Raw genomic sequence first — 17870 nt, forward strand, 5'->3', positions numbered from 1 at the left:
GGGGGGGGGGTGCAAGTCTCTGCCCCTGCAGATCTGACTGGAGGATCGGAACCTTAAAATACTCCTGTTACTGTCTCTTGGTAGAGCAATGATGTCCTGGTATCTAGAATAGCTACCATCAAAATGTGCAACTTAGACGCTGGACACGATATTTTGGCAAGATATTTCTTTATCAAAGATTTGAAAAAATATAAGAACAAGATTCTGAGAACCCACCAAAACTGCAGCATAAAAGCAGCTTTTCTTTTATTTCTCAATCCTTAATCCTTTTTATTTCTCAAACTGAGAGACAGATAAACTGAATGACAGTTCAATCACAAAATTAACTAAAGAATCAGCCAGAAAGGGGAACAAATAAGAAGCCATAGAAGCTGCACACCTCACACCAGTTCAAACAGGCAGATATATTAAAAAAAACCAGTCAGCATACAATATCTCCAGGCCAGAAGCACTGTGAATACAAATTATACATTTGCCTGGAAGCTGGGTGGCACAATATTCTATATTCAGAGGATTAAAACATTAATGCTGGTCTATTAAGCAAATCTCTAACATTTGAATTAATGGTAATGGTAACATAGCAGAATGAATGATTTCAGGAACCCGCTATTATGCTTGAGCAATAAATATAAAACAGTGATACTGGGAGGGGCTATTAATAAATGAAGTGAATGTAACAGCTAACTTGTAAAAATGAGGGTTTGTTGGATTATCCTGACTTTGTAAAATGGACACTGTTCAATTAAAAGTGGAGGATTTTTCATTAGTCTCATAAACCACCATCCTAATCTGCAAAATAAAATTTTGATTGTGTCCAAAATTGGCTAATGAAAAAATAATGAAAATGTTCCAGCAGAATCATTCCATGATTCGCACCCAGTCCAAACCCCAACATCTAAGTGGATATTAAATAAATCAATAACCTCTTCAGATTCTACTCTGACAAAACTGTTGTATGGATTAATAGCAATAGCATTACATGCTGTAACATTTCTCTAACAAAACTTTATGCAACCCTGTTTCACCTATTCTGAGAACAGTGTAAAACTAAACCAATACAGGCCTGATTCTGCTCCCCAGTACACCAAATGTAAATCAGGAGCATCTCCATTTAAATCAGTGGTCTTCATTCTGCTCTCACTTATACCATGTTTATGTCTGTGTAATGCCACTGACTTCAATGGAGTTGTAACTGATTTACACTGGTATAAAGGGGGGCAGAATTAGGCCTCATATCTAGTCCAAGCAACCAGCTATTCTACAAATTATACATACTTTACAATAGTAACATCTTAAGATGTGTTTTGTTTTGTTTTTGCCAGCGAGGGCTTAAATCGTGTGAACCTCACACCACATCAGACTCTGCCAAGGAATAAACCAGTTCATAGCAAATTTCATTTTACTCCATTGTTGTTGGTTGCCTTTTCTAGGTCTTCCATCATCAAGTCCTGCTGGTTGTTCATCCAGTTCCCTCTCTGAATTGGTTTCTCCTCATCCTTGGCATTTTGAGAAGGTTGGTCCTCCAGCAGCTGGTGGGTGGTTGCCGGTAATATGGCATTGCTTTGGCCCCTCTGGGAGTAGAACTCCCTGCGCATCATTTCCCCGGAGCAGAGCTGAAGCTTAAAGGCTGCCTGGAAGCCTCGGCGAAAGTTCTCGTTGAAGAAGCCATAGATGATCGGGTTGATGCTGCTGTTGAAAAAGGCCAGCCAGTGAGCGAAGGGGTAGATGTAAATGTTGATGATCTGCAGCTGGACCGCCGTCAGATTGGCATAGTCTGAGAGCATCATCAAAGTCCACAAGGGGAGCCAGGAGAGGATGAAAAGTGAAGCCACAATGATGAGCATTTTGATCACCTTCTGCTTCTTCTTGGACACGGAGTGGCGCTGCTCCTGGCTCTGTTTTCCCCCTACAGGTGCTGCTTTGTTGAAGAGCGCGATCCCTATCCTAGCATACATAATGACGATGAGTGAAAGGGGGGCCAGGTAGATGTTGGTAAACAGCACCGTTGTATAGATCTTTCTCATTTCCTGATTGGGCCAGTCCTCCCGGCACCAGTATATAGGGCTGGTTTGATTGCTATAGCCAAGGATCACCCTGAAATACTTTTCCTCTTGTACCTGCAACATGACTGCAGACGGACACATGATGGCGATAGCCAGAACCCAGATGACTGCTAGAATGACAACCGCAGTTGATATGGTGAGCTTCTGCTTAAATGGGTAAACAATGCATCGGAACCTGTAGTGAACAGAATGCCAGAGAATAAATCTAAAAGCCACATAATCAATGTCAATAAAACCCAGTTCAATCATTTATTTTAAACCTAAGAAATACGTATGTGCAGCGAGGGCCTCAGCCGGTGTAAATCAATGTACTGACATCAGTGGAGTTTTGCATTTTACACCAGCTGAAGATCTGGCCCATGATTTGTAACGGGGGTCCTCAAACTTGACAATGTGGTCCATATGTCAGAAATTGCCTTATAGACCGTTCCTTTCCCATTCACGATTGGCTGGGCCACCTCCCTGCCCAAAGACAATTGAATAACATCCCTGTGGCGATGGCAATAGCTGCTGACGTGGAAAGGTGGCATTAGGAAAGTATTTCATGTAGTTTTAGGTGTATCAATGTCACTTAGCAGCTGGACATAAGGAGGAGGAGCCAGCACCATGTGACCAATCAGTTCTGCCGGCCACCAGCGAAGTATGCATGGGTAGCACATGGACCACAGTTTTGGAATGGCTGATTCATAAACATTTACTTCCACTGCAAAACAGCCTCTCTCGCTGGGCCTACCGTACTCGTGGAACAAGGAATTTTCTACCATGCTGCACAGGGGTTTGGTCTATTGGACAGAGCATTGGGCCAGGCCCCCAGATGCAGCGCTGTATACACAGCTCTGCCTCGTCTCTGTTGTACGACACGGGACAGTCACATCAAATGTGGTCCTACTCACTGACATCACTTGCCGTTAAAAAAGGGTCAGACTCAGCAAATGGACAATCTTTCGTTGAAAAAACATGTATTTTATGCTAATTTTGAACATCCCTCGACTGAATCCAAACTCGTGCTTCGGCAGACTTCTACATCGCCATAGGGGTGGGGCCAGCGGACGCTGCCTGAAGAGCCTGCAGCTGCTTCAAAGAAGGGCAAGGGTGGAGTCGAAGGGAGAAGGCAGTGGCTAGGAATCTGCGGCAGGAAGGGAGAGACATACCCCTGCTCCCAAAATGAGATGAGAGAGGCAGCAGGGGACTGAGGCGGAGCAACTGGCTATCCCCCTGCCCCCAGTGGTATTCTGTGGGGGGAACAAGGGAGAAACACCCTCCCCACAGCATTGAAGAGGCAGAAGTAGAGCTGGGATAGAGCATTTGTAACATCCTCCCCTACCCCCGGGAGGGACCCAGAGCAGCCTGGCTGGGGGCTGGGAGAAGACACACATCCTTCATAAAAGATGGACCGGCTGGGAGGGAGGAGGAGCTCTTTAGAGTAGTCCAGTGGGCTAAATCCTGAGACCCTGAGCATGGAATTGCCACCCCTCCTGCTGCTGCTACTACAGACCTGGGAGGGGCCCTTCTGGTCCCAGCAGTTCTTTGATCTGCCACCTGAAGGGAGAGTAGCAGACACAGGATCTGCCAGTCTCCTCTGGGGCACTCTACCCAGACTGGGATGGGTGAATTCCTTGCTCTGCTGGGGGATGGGAACTCACGGGCTTCTCTTCTCTCAGCAGCAGATCAGAGGGCCCTAGGATCAGAATTTTAGACCTGTTGTTCTCAGCTCTGCAAGCAGCAGGCGGGATAGCTGAAGCCACACTAAGGGGGTTCCCCTGCAGTGCCTGCTCCTCTACCATCTTCATGGAAATTAAGTGGGGGGAAAATGGTGATGGCCACACTTTAACCTAGCTGTGCCTCATTCTGCCCATCCAGAAAATGGGCACAATACACCCCATCTCATCAGGGTGTAATGAGGATGAATTGGTAATTATAAAAATGCTGGGGATCCCGGGATGACGAGCAATATATTTTTGTTTTTTTTTAATGAATATTGATTTCAGAGCTTTACATCGTCTTACCTGTCAACTGCAATTGCAACCAAAGTGAAAACGGAGGCTGAGACGGAGATTCCCTGGACCATCCCACTCATTTTGCAGACCATGCTCCCAAAGGGCCATCCTGGAAGGTACAAATTGAAATAACCCTAGAAAGGTAAATTGCCTCCATTTCACTACAACGCTGAAGGCTCAGCGAAGGAGCATCCTTCCCAGAACACTCCCAGAGATGAAGTACTCCCCCCCAGGCATAATGCTGTCCAAGTGCAGGTGAATGATGGTGCACAGTGACCCCACCACAAGGTAATAAAAGGGGGCAGAGATGTTCTTCTGCTGACCCTGATAGCAGCACACATGCATCTGAAGCATTAGCTTGAGCACCGGTTAGAGCAGCATCATGTGAGAGGAAAGGAAGATAGACACTATAGCTGCAGTGGTCTCACATGCTTCCATATAAAACAGGGACCTTACCTTACAGTGGTATAACTTTCACCTTGTCCTAGGCCCCCCCAGTATGTATCAACTTAGGCTCATTAGAATTGGTTAATCACTTAAACTCATCCCTGGTTACCAACAACTTACACACTATCCTTTACACGTCATCTCTGAATTTGACCAACAGAGTCTACTGAATCTAACAGTAATGGCATCTAATCTTGGGAAACGCACGTACCAAAGGGTAGAAAGGAGGAATGTAGCAAGAAAAGCAATAAGAACAAAATATAGGAAGATGTGTGTTGAAGACGACCATGTCTTATTTTAAATTACACTTTCTGGTTTCTCAGCATGTAAATTCTACCAGCAAAGACTACTTCAAGTCCCCTTACAAATGTCTGAGTGTGAATAGGGCTAATGGAGTGTGACTGTACATCTAACATAGACTGCCTCCTTCACCACCTCTGAACATGTTTAATTCCCAGCACTGATTGCAAAGAGTCATAGTAATAACTCTATACCTTTCATCACAATGTATTGGTTGGCAGGTGTCCATGTCCCACACTGCAATAATGCACCAATCAAAAGCTTATTTTAGACAGCATGTCCCTCCCATATTCCACCCTCTTTTTATCCAATGAGCTGGCTGCATGGCTCTGAAGGTCCTGCCAGCCCTTTCCTAAATTTCCAGAATGCCTCGGTATCATTTCTGGACCTGTGTGCATTTTCACTGCCATTCAACCATTTTGGAAAACAATAAGTTTTTATATTCTATTGAATGTATCCTTATGTGAATCTTTAAATAAATTATGTGTATATATATATATATATATATATATATAATATGCAACTAGCTCAAATCTAAATAAATAAATGCAAATGGTCAGAAGAATAAAAGGGGAAGTGATGAGATATATTGCATGGATTTTCCAAATTTTCGTAATTATACAGCAAGTTTACCTCACTGACTAGGTCACTTACAATATTCATATCATTATTAAATATGATTCATAGCTTAATATATAGCAGTTCCATGACTGTCACACCTGGATTAAACATTCATCATTTGTGAATTGAGAAGGAAGTTTTATTTCCAGGATTCAGCATACAACCCCCTCATTTCAAAAGAAATCTGATGAGGTTCAAGAAGGACAAGTGCAGAGTCCTGCACTTAGGATGGAAGAATCCCATGCACTGCTACAGACTAGGGACCGAATGGCTAGGCAGCAGTTCTGCAGAAAAGGACTTACCGGTTACTGTGGACGAGAAGCTGGATATGAGTCAACAGTTTGCCCTTGTTGCCAAGAAGGCTAACGGCATTTTGGGCTGTATAAGTAGGGGCATTGCCAGCAGATCGAGGGACGAGATCATTCCCCTCTATTAGGCATTGGTGAGGCCTCATCTGGAGTACTGTGTCCAATTTTGGGCCCCACACTACAAGAAGGATGTGGAAAAATTGGAAAGAGTCCAGTGGAGGGCAACAAAAATGATTAGGGGGCTGGAGTACATGACTTATGAGGAGAGGCTGAGAGAACTGGGATTGTTTAGTCTGCAGAAGAGAAGAATGAGGGGGGATTTGATAGCTGCTTTCAACTACCTGAAGGTGGGTTCCAAAGAGGATGGATCTAGACCAGTGGTTCCCAAACTTTAACAACCCACAAACCCCTTTCACTAAAATGTCAAGTCTCGCGAACCCCCTCCTAAAAATGAATATTTCCAGGGGCGTTTCTCCTTTACCGGAGTATAAATGATAAAAAGCAGTGATCTTGGAAATATAAAATTTGTTTTTATGACATGCTTATTACACACTATTTATTATTATTATTTATCATTACAGTATTTTTATTATATTATGAAAACTCTTCCAAGATCTCACTTTCATAGCTTGTATCACTTTGAATAAGACTGTTATAAGACAAGGCTCCTATGTTTCATCAAGGAGTATCAGATGTGAAAGAGCATAAAGGTATTTAAGAAGCCAACTCAAAGAGTTCCTCCTACACAAGCATTCAGGTCCTGAGCAGTCCAGGCAAACAACGCACATTTCAACAAAGCTTAAACTTGTTCTTCATAATAATTTTAAAAACAATACTAGCTGCCTATTTAATTTTAAAAACAGCAATAAATATCCACTCCCTTTCCATTTCTTATAAGGAGTCTTGAAGTTTAAATCTCCTTAGTGTGATAGATATGCTTGCTTTGATCTGCTTAGCTCTGGGAAGTCCAGGGGCTCCGGTCTGCTGGCCCCGTGCTGCCCGGGGTCCCTAGGGACAGCTCTGTCCGCCATTAGGGAATTTTTTCCCGAGAACCCCCTGTAACATTTCATGAACCCCCAGGGGTTCACGAACCCCAGTTTGGGAACCACTGATCTGGACTGTTCTCAGTGGTACCTGATGACAGAACAAGGAGTAATGGTCTCAAGTTACAGTGCAGGAGGTTTAGGTTGCATATTAGGAAAAACTTTTTCACTAGGAGGGTGGTGAAGCACTAAAATGGGTTACCTAGGGCGGTGGTGGAATCTCCTTCCTTAGAGGTTTTTAAGGTCAGGCTTGACAAAACCCTGGCTGGGATGATTTAGTTGGGAATTGGTCCTGCTTTGACAGGGCCGGCTCCAGGCACCAGCCGAGCAAGCTGGTGCTTGGGGCGGCAGATTCTACGTGGCAGCATTCTGCCCAATGCTAGGGCGGCACGGCCGCTTTTTTTTTTTTCCGCCGATCCGGCTGCTCTGTAGGGGGTGGCGGCGCGGAGGAGGGGAGCGCCCTGCTGAGAGCGGGCTGCGCGCTCTGTCTGCCCCAACCGGTGCCAGGTCTGTAGCAAGCCCAGCAGGGCAGCCCGTGTCCTTCCCTCCCCGCCGACCGGAGAGCCGCGGAGCCCTCCCGGCAGGCGGCGCAGCGGTCGGGGCTGCGTGGCGAGCGCCCCGCTGAAGCCCTGGCCACCCCCCTTCTCTCTCTCCCCCCGCTCCCTCCCCCTCCAGCCGGGGCACGTCTGCAGCGCAGGGAGTCCCCTTGCACCTTGGCTCTGGCCGCCCCGCAGGTTTTTGGCTTTGTTTTCCTGCTTTGCTGCTCCGTCTGTGCCACAGATTTTTTTTTTTTTTTTTTTTTTTTTGCTTTGCCATTCTGGCCGCCCCGATTTTTTTATTATTTTTTGCTCGGGGCGGCAAAAAAGACCAGATGTATTATAGTAAAAAAAGAGCATGAAAATTTTTTCGCAGTCTATACTTTTCTATCTGTTTGAAGTATAGAGATAAAAATTGCAACAGCTGTCATCCACACAAACTCCCATCCACACTTCCCTACCATTCTTTTCCTGATATCTGATGGTAATAGGGTGGTAAAAGAGATGTTCATTGTGTACCAGCCTCTCCATTTCCTTCTGATAAATATTTTGATGTTTCATCAGAGACCTAATGAACAACAAATAACATTTTTATCTCTGTGCTGCAAACCATTACAAAATTATGGATTTCTGCTTTTTTTTCCTGGCTCTTTTTTACTATCATACACCTCTGTGAATGAGGGGTTTGTATTCTCCTGGAAATTAAACTTGCTTAACTTACATCCAATATAAGAAAGAAATACAGCATTGTAAACTGTCTGCTAGAGGTTTTGTTTGTTTGTTTGTTTGTTTTCTCTTGTTTTTTGAATGTTATGTTTTCCATTAGGCAAAACTACCAAAATTAACAGACTTCTTGCATAGTTTGAGCCAAAGGGGCTAATTTCCAATAATTCAAAATTACGGGAAGAAATACATAACATTTATGAGTCGGTGGAAAAAATATAGGAATATTTGGGGGCGGGGGGCTCAGGGCTTGTAATACTATTAGGAACTCTTTATTAGTTTTAAATAAACATGTAAGAGGGAATGTGTGGAAAAATTTATTTAGATATGTTAGATAACTGTAGATGTGTGCTCCTTTTGGTGGGTACTATAGTTTAATTCTCCATTTAACAATAGCAGCAAAGTTGGTGTTAGCTCAGTAATCAGGGTAAAAATTCCTCTACTATTTTAACATTGTACACTAGTGTATGGGCTAAGATTAGGCAAAAAACAAAATAAAGATGCCTTTTATTTTATATGTTCAGAAAACGAAAATCAGTAGCAATAAAACCAACGTCTATGCAGTCGTTCTTCAAATATTGACGGCAGGCTCTGAGATCCAGAATGCATGTGGGAGCTTAGATAAAACATAAAATAAAGGATACTTGGAACACAAAGTCTTGTCTTATCTTTAAAAAACAAAACACCTATTATTCAATTTCTTAGAAGTAATACAACCCATACAATGGGCTATGGTCTTAACCAGACAAATTCAAAACTGTGTCTCTATATCCCATGTGGTTTGAGTGCCATTATGTTGCACTGCTCACGTATTATGCATACCATTATATGTGTTAAAATAATTTGAAATTAAATAGATTTTTAAAATTTGATACATAAATCTAGATGAATATCTCTCTGATAGGTACACAAGTGCTAGACAGGCTCTTTTGTCAATAGCTAGGTCAAAAATATTGGGGGGTTTTGTTTGTATGCTTGTTTTAGTCTAACACAACTCTGGTCAAGGGTTCTTTATGCTGCATCCTTGAAACTAATACATTCTTTGTAATTCACAAATGATAAATTTCCATGACAGGTGACAAATACATACTTATAAACTGCTTCTATAGGGTATTTTATATCCTATGCAATTAATTAGGTAAAAATGTTCTAAAATTAAAAGGCCTCTTATGCAGTTTAAGCCAATAGGTACTAATTTCTAATAAATGTAAAAAGATAAGAAAGGTATTACTTTGAGCAAATGGAATATGAATAGAGATTAAACCTGTGATACCTCTAGGGGTTCTCTACCAGTTTTGAAAGACAGCTGCTACCAGATTTTAAAGAAAGCTGTTCGAGGGATTTATTAGAAAAGGAAATTTTATTCCTGGTTGAAAATTAAAAAAAACATATATGGCTAACTAGTAGATGGTGTACAGGTTTTTTTAAAAGTTTGATAAATCTAGATGTGTGCTTCTTCTGATTTTGGTGTTTAAGTTTTAATTAGCATTTTAATATGCTACTATGTATAATTCCATAAAAAGTCATAGGGTTAAAGAAAACCTCCCGCTGACTCAGGAAAATGTGGTACATTTTAATGTGCTCTGATGTATAATTCCATTAAAGATTATTCAAAAATAGCTTTTGATTGGCAGCCAGGGACTGGACTGGCTCCCTTTTGTACATCTGAGTAGCCTCAGGGCATGGTAACTTAGCATGGGTTCACCCTTGCTAAGGGTAGTGAGACCACCTATGCTGTGATTGCAGCTTCCTGGCCCTTTGAACTGCTCTCATGATGCCCAGAAGCCAAAGCAGGGGCCAAAGATCTGGCTCTGCTTGTTCTTGAACTGGATATATATTTAGGGCTCTAGTCCAGGGCAGGCTTAGGCAAAGATTTTGGTGGCTTCTTATTTTGTCCGAAGCATTTTCACATCCCGAGTGAGGACCAAACGCTGTAGGAGATTTCCATGATCGCGCCAACATTTATATCAGCAGGTTCTACCCACCTGCTATGATGTTATCCAGGAGAGTGGTGGGCATGCAGAATATCCCCACCAGTAAGTCACTGACAGCCAGATTCAAGATGAAGAGGTTTGTGACTGTGCGCATGTGCTTGCTCCTCAGAACAATGAAGCAAACCACTCCATTGCCAAGCATACACAGGAGGAAGATGAGGAGGTAGGAGACGATGAAGATGGCTGCCACTAGTGGCTGATGAAGGTAGAAGTCCACATAGGAAATGTTGTGGTCTGGGTAGGGATACTTGTATGTGCCATTGAAACTCTGCATGTGAGGCCAACTGAGTGAAGAATTGGAATCCACTCTCTCATTCATATTGAATTGTACCTTGTAAGATTAAAAAAAGAGCACATTATAATATGCCTGAAAGCTGCCTAAAGGGATCCGTGTGCCCATTTCCCATTAAAACAGGCACTGCTGCTGTATTATAATCTTGTAATACCTGTACAAACAATTCTATATACCACATCTGGCACCTGCCGTCTGCCCACTCATATTTGCCAGGACTGATTATAGCAGCCCATCGTCCGAGCAGCCACAAACAGCCGCTGCTTTTTCTTTCAAAATATACAATGTACCATAGAAGTTATTCCTTCTTTCCTTCACTAATTTGGGTGCTGTGGTTTCTGGGTGTCCAGTTTGAGGCGGCTTGGGCCTCCTGTTCAGACATGGCTTCTGCAGGCGCTCAACGGGCTGTGCTTAAAATTGGGCACCCAAAATGAATGGCCACTTTAAAAAATGTGGGCCTTTCCATCTGGTAATTCACACCCCTCGGAGCTAGAATAAGGAGATTTCAGTCCTTAGAAATCTAGGAATCCTCCCTTTCCAATGGGATGAGGCTTTTGTTTCTAGCAACTGTAGATCATAAGATACCATGAGACTTTAACATCAGGATATTTCTACTGTGGTGCATATAGCTATGTATCTAAAAGGGGATGTGGTCATTCTGTTTTCTGTGAGCTGCACCTTCCAATGAAGAGAAGTTGCTACCTGCTTGCAATGGCAGATGTGAGACCGTTGATCGTTTGTATTTCACTTCAGGTGCAGAGTATTAGTGAATCACTGTTCTCTTTCGCACACGGAGACTTTATATTTGTTGTTTCTTCTTTCCTTTAACAAGAAATAAGACATTTAAACCAGGAAATGCATATTTTGTGCTTAGGATCATCTAGCAGTTAAGGTGCTGGCCTGGAACTCAAGATATCTGGATTCATTTCTGGCTCTGCCGCTGACTTCCAATGTGACTGTGGGTAAGTCATACTTAATCTCTCTCTGCCCCAGCTCCCCATCTATAAAAAGTAAATAATACTGCTTTCCCCACTCTTCGTCCATCTCATGTATTTGCATTGTAAGCTCATTAAAGCAGAGATCATCTCTCACTCTGTGTTTGTACAGCACCTTGCACCGTGGCGCTCTGATCTGGGTTGAGGCATCTAGGTACTACTGTAATACGATTTATAAATAATAATAATAAATACTGAACTATGTTTCTTGGAGCTTTATTTAATTTGCTTGCTTGTAAAATGTTTCCCATCTTTGTGCCTTCCTTGGGTATATTAGAAAACCTAACCAAGTTCTGCATCATCCTGGAATGCAGTAGTTTTGACTAACCAAGAATCATAGAGTGCCAATGTTTGTTAGTATTAGAGATGAGGTGGGAGTGTTTTGATGACATGGGCATCTGAGTCTGACAGCGTCAAACTTGTATCAGTCATTGCCCACAGATATTTCAACAGTGTTGTTGACTCTTCTAGAGTGGCCCTTTGAGGCAATGTGATCGGTGCAGTTTTCTCTTCCACACCCCACCCCAAAGAACCCACTTGTCAAACTACACACAGTACCCTATTGAAAATAACACTGTAAGACAGACTGTGACCCAGCTCCCTCAGCTGTGCCAAGGAGTCAGGGATCATAGGCAAGCACAGCCATTGAATCCCAGTAATAATACTGTATTGATGGTTGCTCAATAGATAGGTGCGGCTGAGTATGTTTGAATGCAGCTGGTTAACATTTCCCCTGAACCATTCACCTGCCTTGGAACTTCAGAACATCTTGCAGAATTTCACACTGCAAAGACTTGGTCGAACATATTTTTCAGTTTTACTATGACAAGGTTGCTTCATGAACCATAACATTTTGCAAACAAACTAGAAGAAAGCGCATGGAATTTAAAACACGTCTTTCCCCTTATTTGTTACCATCAATGTTTGAAGTGCTTTTTTTCCGCTCCCACCTACATATTGGGGCATAGACTGTAGGGGTTTAGGGACAGATTGTAAAGCCATTCCTCACATGAGTGACGTTGTCATCGGGGAACCGCTTTGTGCGGAAGGGGTTCACAAGCTGGCCCTGAGTGTTTAGACTGATTTAGTCAGAATCGAAAAAACGAAGAGGTAGAACCCTCCCATGCTGCACCCATGGCACACCAAAATGGGATGCCGCTCACAGGAGTTGTGCAGCTGTAAAGAGAGACAAGGAAATTATAAAAGTGTTAGCTTTTCCGTTGCTTAACTACTCCTTTGTAACCAAGAGCTGAGCCTCGCTTGCTCACAGTTCTCTGTGCTAGCCCAGCTCTGCTTTTACTGTGTTTTAATTTTTATTTAGAGATTTTTGTCTCTCTCTTTTCAAACTTTGTTTCACTTTGCATGTGTGTAATTGGTGGCAGAGACTGCACACTTAGGGCTATGCTTTTGTCAGATGTTCGTAAGTCCGGGAACCCGGTCATTTATCTCAGAGAGAAAGGGGTCATTAACTTCAGAGGAAAAGGGGATCATTTAATCAAAAATAAGGGCTCTGCAAGGACTGTCCCCAGCAGGTGCTGTGTGGGAGCTAGTATCGACCAATGTGAGGACAAGGATTGCTGCAGAACAATAGGATTGCCTGGTGACCGCAGTTACAATAAGTCACCCAGATGTTCCCCAGGTTTGCATGTCCATACATCTCAAAAAATGAGTGGACACCAAACCAACCAAAATGGCGGGCAGTGGGCACTGTGGGTACTTACCTACCACCTCTGAAAAGCAGGCCTCAAGTCCCACAGCAAATCAGCCTTGTTCAGAAAAGCCTTCCAATGGAGAAAAAGAGGAAATTTTTGTTATGAAACCCTTTCGCATTATATGTCTTGTATAGAGAGTAATGTTCTAGATCACTGCCTAAAATATATCCCAGTAGTACATAACCCTTTATGGGCCAGATCCTCAGCTGATGTAAATAGGTGTAGCTCTGTTGCCGGCCCTATGCTAGTACACAAAACTATAAATAAAATTAAAAGGAGGGGAAAAGCAAAAATCTTTGTGTAGGAAAGATTTTTGTTCTTCACCTTGAACCTGAAAGACAAAACAAATATTAATAATGCAGCTGACAAAATATTTCCACCACACTTTCACCAACTCTCGAGGAGTTATACTGTGCAGACATTTTAGATTCATCCTTTCTTTATATTTCACATTTATATTTATATATTTATATTTTTTGCCCTCTAGATCCAGTAGAACTGTGAGATCTTGCACATTCTTAATCATAATCTTAACCCATATCAGACTCTTAACCTGTGTGACACAACCCGTGTAAAACGGATATTAGACACCAGATTACACCTACATTGATGTCGTGACATCTACAGCGACTCCAGAGGCCCTAACCTCTTTTCAGCACCCAAGTGGTTTAAACCGATTCTCGGTTTTATCTTCCAGATGGAGACTTTGAAACAACTAAATTAGGTACTGAATGAGGTCAGATTTCTGTCCAACATACAACTGACAATTTGGAAGTAATTTAATTAAAACAGGCTTATGTATTTATATACTGATCAGGCATATCTAACTAGGTCAAAGGAGCAGTGTTGATTTTAATTAATAAGACCAACTAACCTCGTATTAAAATAGGTGACAAAAGACACACCAATAATAAATAAGAAAGGAAGCTCTCAAGACACTTCCCATATTTGTTTCTCCTGACTGGATCATAAATTGAACTTGGGAGCATCCACGAGCGTGACTAATCACGGGGAAGAAAGGGAAATGTTGGCTGGATCTTCTTTTTGATGGAGAATTTTGATGGGCCCAAGAACGTTAAAAGTGTGTCAGCAGAGTGTGAATATAGACACTGGCAAATAATAACGCCCGTCCCGGGGCTGGCCGTGAGGCAGGGTTCTGAAGAAGGGATGTGTATACTAGAGCTGGAATGGTGTAAATTCCCACGCTAGCTCTGATCTACGGCAAGGGCAAGGCTCTGCCATCAGGGAGGCAGCAGGAAACTACACTGCCAAAGATAGCAGTGTAGATAGGACAGACACGGCTTGGGCATGGAGAGAGAGAGAGAGAGAGAGAGAGAGAGAGAGAGCTGTGTATGGTACATACCCACAGGGTTCAGACATGTCTTTACTCGTCTAAGCAGCCCTTCACCATCTACACTGCTATTTATACTCATGCTAGGGGCATGCAGTGCATGTCCTCTATCTACCACCATAAAATCTGTGCAGTACAGACGTACCTCCAGAGCCAGGCTCTGGGTAGCTCAAACGTGACTTGGGATGGGACCTTATTCCACTGCTGGGCTGACTAAGATAAGGAGACATTCTGTCCCAGTGAAAACACCAAAAATGGGTGGGCAGTCCTGATTTATTTTAAAAGTGGTATTTGGCTTCATCTGGTTACTAAGCAAGACAAATCTGTGGGGATGCCCAGCTAGCAACATTGCAGATTGCTGCTGAGACTCACTGAGATACTTAATGAAAAGTAAATGAAACACCAAGGAATGAAGCAGCATGTGTAAACAATGCTGCATCACCGATTTGTCTTGCAGGGTAAACAAAGCACCGTAACATACCTTTATAAAGCTAATGGGATTCTGCAATCAAAATGGAAGAAATTCACACCCGTGCGGAGGGCCAGCAAGAAACTGCTGCAACAGTTAAAACTCACAGCCTATTTGGATGGCTTAAGTGGGACACTGGCAGTACAGTCAACTCCACATGTTCTTAAAAAGCAGAAGTCAGTCCCCAAAAAACCATGAGATTTAAAAAAAAATAATACATTTTTGCTTCTTTTTATTTGCCTTCCGGTTTTGAGTCTCTGAGGTCCACTTGTTTCAAGTTTTCAACCATGAGGACTAGAAATTTACTTTTTATTTTAAAAGAAAGCTGAGAGTCTTATAGAATCACTTGACCCCAGTTGCTAGGGCTTTAAGGAGAAGACCAAATATCAGGAAAGCTGGCAACACTGCAATGATGCAAAGACCTTGCACTGCTCTTTTGCAATGGCGGGAATTTCATGCTATATTGTATTCCCTGATTTGCATGGCTCCCAGAGAATCTTTGCCATCAAAGGGCAGCAGAGGGGTAGGGGAGGAGATGTCATTGCAGGGAAAAGAGAGTTGTGTTTGTATAGTTCCAGAGATCTATAGATTTTAGGGGATGAAGTCCCTGCCATTTCAGAGAAAGAATTAAGAGGAAAGACCATCAACCAGATGTGCCATTGCTCTGCGCCCTATGTTGTCATTTATATCAGTGCAAAATGCTACTATTCTGATTTAGAAGGGTTTTACAAACAACTGCACAAGGAGTAGGGCAACTGAGAATTTGGGTCCATGGGTATGTCTACACTGCAATTAGACACCCATGGCTGGCCCGTGCCAGCTGACGCAGGCTTGTGGGGCTTGGGCTAAGGGCTGTTTAATTGTAGTGTAGACGTTTGGATTCAGTCTGCCACCTCGCAGGGTCCTAGAGCCTGAGCTCCAGCCCAAGCCTGAACACCTACATCGCAATGAAACAGGGCCTTAGCCCGAACCCTGCAAGCCCTAGTCAGCTGGTGGGGGCCAGCCACAGGCGTCTAATTGCAGAGTAGACATACCCCATGAGTACAAAGTCTGCTGTCATTAGTATGACTCTTTAATCAATGGGGAAATTGAATTAATGCATACAACTAAAGCAAGCTACCCTGATAGGCGTGCCTATCTAGTGCACTGTTTCCTGCAAACGCACCTCTCTGCCCCTTCACTTACATCTGCAAGATTCTACCTCCCTGTCTTTTAATGAATTAACCCTAAAGAGACTGTGATTTTCTCAAGAGTGTGTGTGAATCCAAAATGATTCCCCAAATAAATACCCCCAAATAAATTGGGATACGTTTTGGTCTGTACTCTAACTCTTCTGGAGCAATTGGCTGCAAATATTCCACAGTTAAAATCTGGGCTGTTTTTAGTGAACACCTAGGGCCTGTTTCACCTCTCTGCTACTCCAGTTCTGTGCCAGTGGAACTCTGCTGGAACCAGGGTTGCTACACCAGGGTGAAATTGCAGTAACCTGGTGGCGAGTCAGATTTCTGGAGTAGCCACCATGGTACGTTTCTTATTCCCTGGTTAGATGAGTTTAGAGTCTTAGAATCAGTTTCCTGGGGTGAATATTATAAATTGTAAATTCACTCTTCTCATTTTGTAGTATTTGTTTCAAATTCACAGCTTTAGCAAACATGGCTGGCTGTAAACTCGTTCACTGGACTGTTCAAGGGAAGTGAACCCAGAAAGGGACGGAAATACAATAGAAGCTAATTCACAGTGAATTGTTTTGCAGCGTTCGTCCAGCTGTACTCCTCTCCTTCAAGCCCACCGTTGGAAGACACTCCTTCACTCTTAGCTATACATAATAACACTTTTATATACTTACAAAGAAGAATGATGTGAGACAAACAACTTCAAGCGGGGGGGAAACGGCACTTCCAAAGGGCAGCCTCCGCCTCTGCTATAGCAGTGCCCTTCTCCCTCTCACTGTTGCCCGGCTGTTGAGGTTTGGTGTTGCTTATAGATAGAATGTCCCTGGGCCAGGGAGCTTGGGCCAGATCCTGCTCTATGTGAAGTCTGCTTTGTGCTGCTCTGACCTAAATGGCCAACTAAGGATTTCTGTGGCGCATGGGGAGTCCCCAAGCAAGGGTGCTGCAACAGTGTTTATAGTGGGGGTGCTGATGATGGAAACCATGTGTTTGGTGTTTGTTATTACTACTTCAAGCCAGGGTGTGCGGCAGTGCCCCCAGCATCCCTAGTTCCAGCACCTCTGTCCCCAAGTAGCACAGAGCCAGTGTAACCAGCCCAATGCCTCTTTGAGTCTGCAAAACAGAGAATATGTTGGGGAAGACGTGGCCAGAGTCCTGTTCTGCTCCAGTCATCCTCCATTGACACAATAACCTTTTGTGGGGAGGTACTTCAGCTGGGCATCTGCTAGATCAACCTCAGGGCTACTCTAACTTATGCCAGGTCTACACTTAAAACACTACAGCCGCGCAGTTGCAGCACTTCAGTATAGACCGGGGTCGGCAACCTTTCAGAAGTGGTGTGCCGAGTCTTCATTTATTCACTTTAATTTAAGGTTTCGCGTGCCGGTAATACATTTTAACCTTTTTAGAAGGTCTCTTTCTAGAAGTCAGTAATATATAACTAAACTCTTGTTGCATGTAAAGTAAATAAGGTTTTTAAAATATTTAAGAAGCTTCATTTAAAATTAAATTAAAATGCGGAGTTCCCCCGGACCGGTGGCCAGGACCCGGGCAGTGTGAGTGCCACTGAAAATCAGCTCACGTGCCACCTTCAGCATGCGTGCCATAGGTTGCCTACCCCTGTTATAGACACTCAATGCAGTAATGGGAGAGGTTCTCCCATCACTGTAGTTAATCCACCTCCCTAATCAGCAGGAGCTAGGTTAACGGTAGAATTCTTCCATTGACCTAGTATGGTCTGCACCCCTGAACGATGTAACTAAGCTAATAAAAGTTTTCGGTGAAGACCAGCTCTTGAGACCAGTTCAACCACAGTGATCAGGGGCATATAGCACATTTGTCCCTCAGCT

The 17870-nt window shown here is 43.2% G+C and overlaps 1 protein-coding gene across 7 annotated transcripts in view; it reads right to left on the bottom strand.

Annotated features, from left to right (window-relative positions):
* Nucleotides 1-205: 205 nt before the first annotated feature.
* NPFFR2 (neuropeptide FF receptor 2) overlaps nt 206-17870 on the bottom strand; it is a 45433-nt gene continuing 27768 nt past the window's right edge. For 4 of the 7 annotated variants that reach the window (XM_042856333.2, XM_005304132.4, XM_065595948.1 and 1 more), the window contains 5 exons: nt 13041-13100; nt 11027-11146; nt 10024-10363; nt 4070-4169; nt 206-2238 (listed from right to left, as the gene is read on the bottom strand). In XM_042856333.2, coding sequence (XP_042712267.1) covers nt 1395-2238; nt 4070-4169; nt 10024-10351 — 1272 coding nt within the window. In that variant the 5' untranslated portion in view covers nt 10352-10363; nt 11027-11146; nt 13041-13100 and the 3' untranslated portion in view covers nt 206-1394. Of the gene's footprint in view, nt 2239-4069; nt 4195-7776; nt 7884-10023; nt 10364-11026; nt 11147-13040; nt 13101-17870 lie in introns of all 7 variants that reach the window. The other 3 variants (XM_065595952.1, XM_065595951.1, XM_065595950.1) reach the window with 2 other exon arrangements.

The sequence above is a fragment of the Chrysemys picta genome, chromosome 5 (genome assembly GCF_011386835.1).
Source record: "Chrysemys picta bellii isolate R12L10 chromosome 5, ASM1138683v2, whole genome shotgun sequence".
NCBI lineage: Eukaryota > Metazoa > Chordata > Testudines > Emydidae > Chrysemys > Chrysemys picta.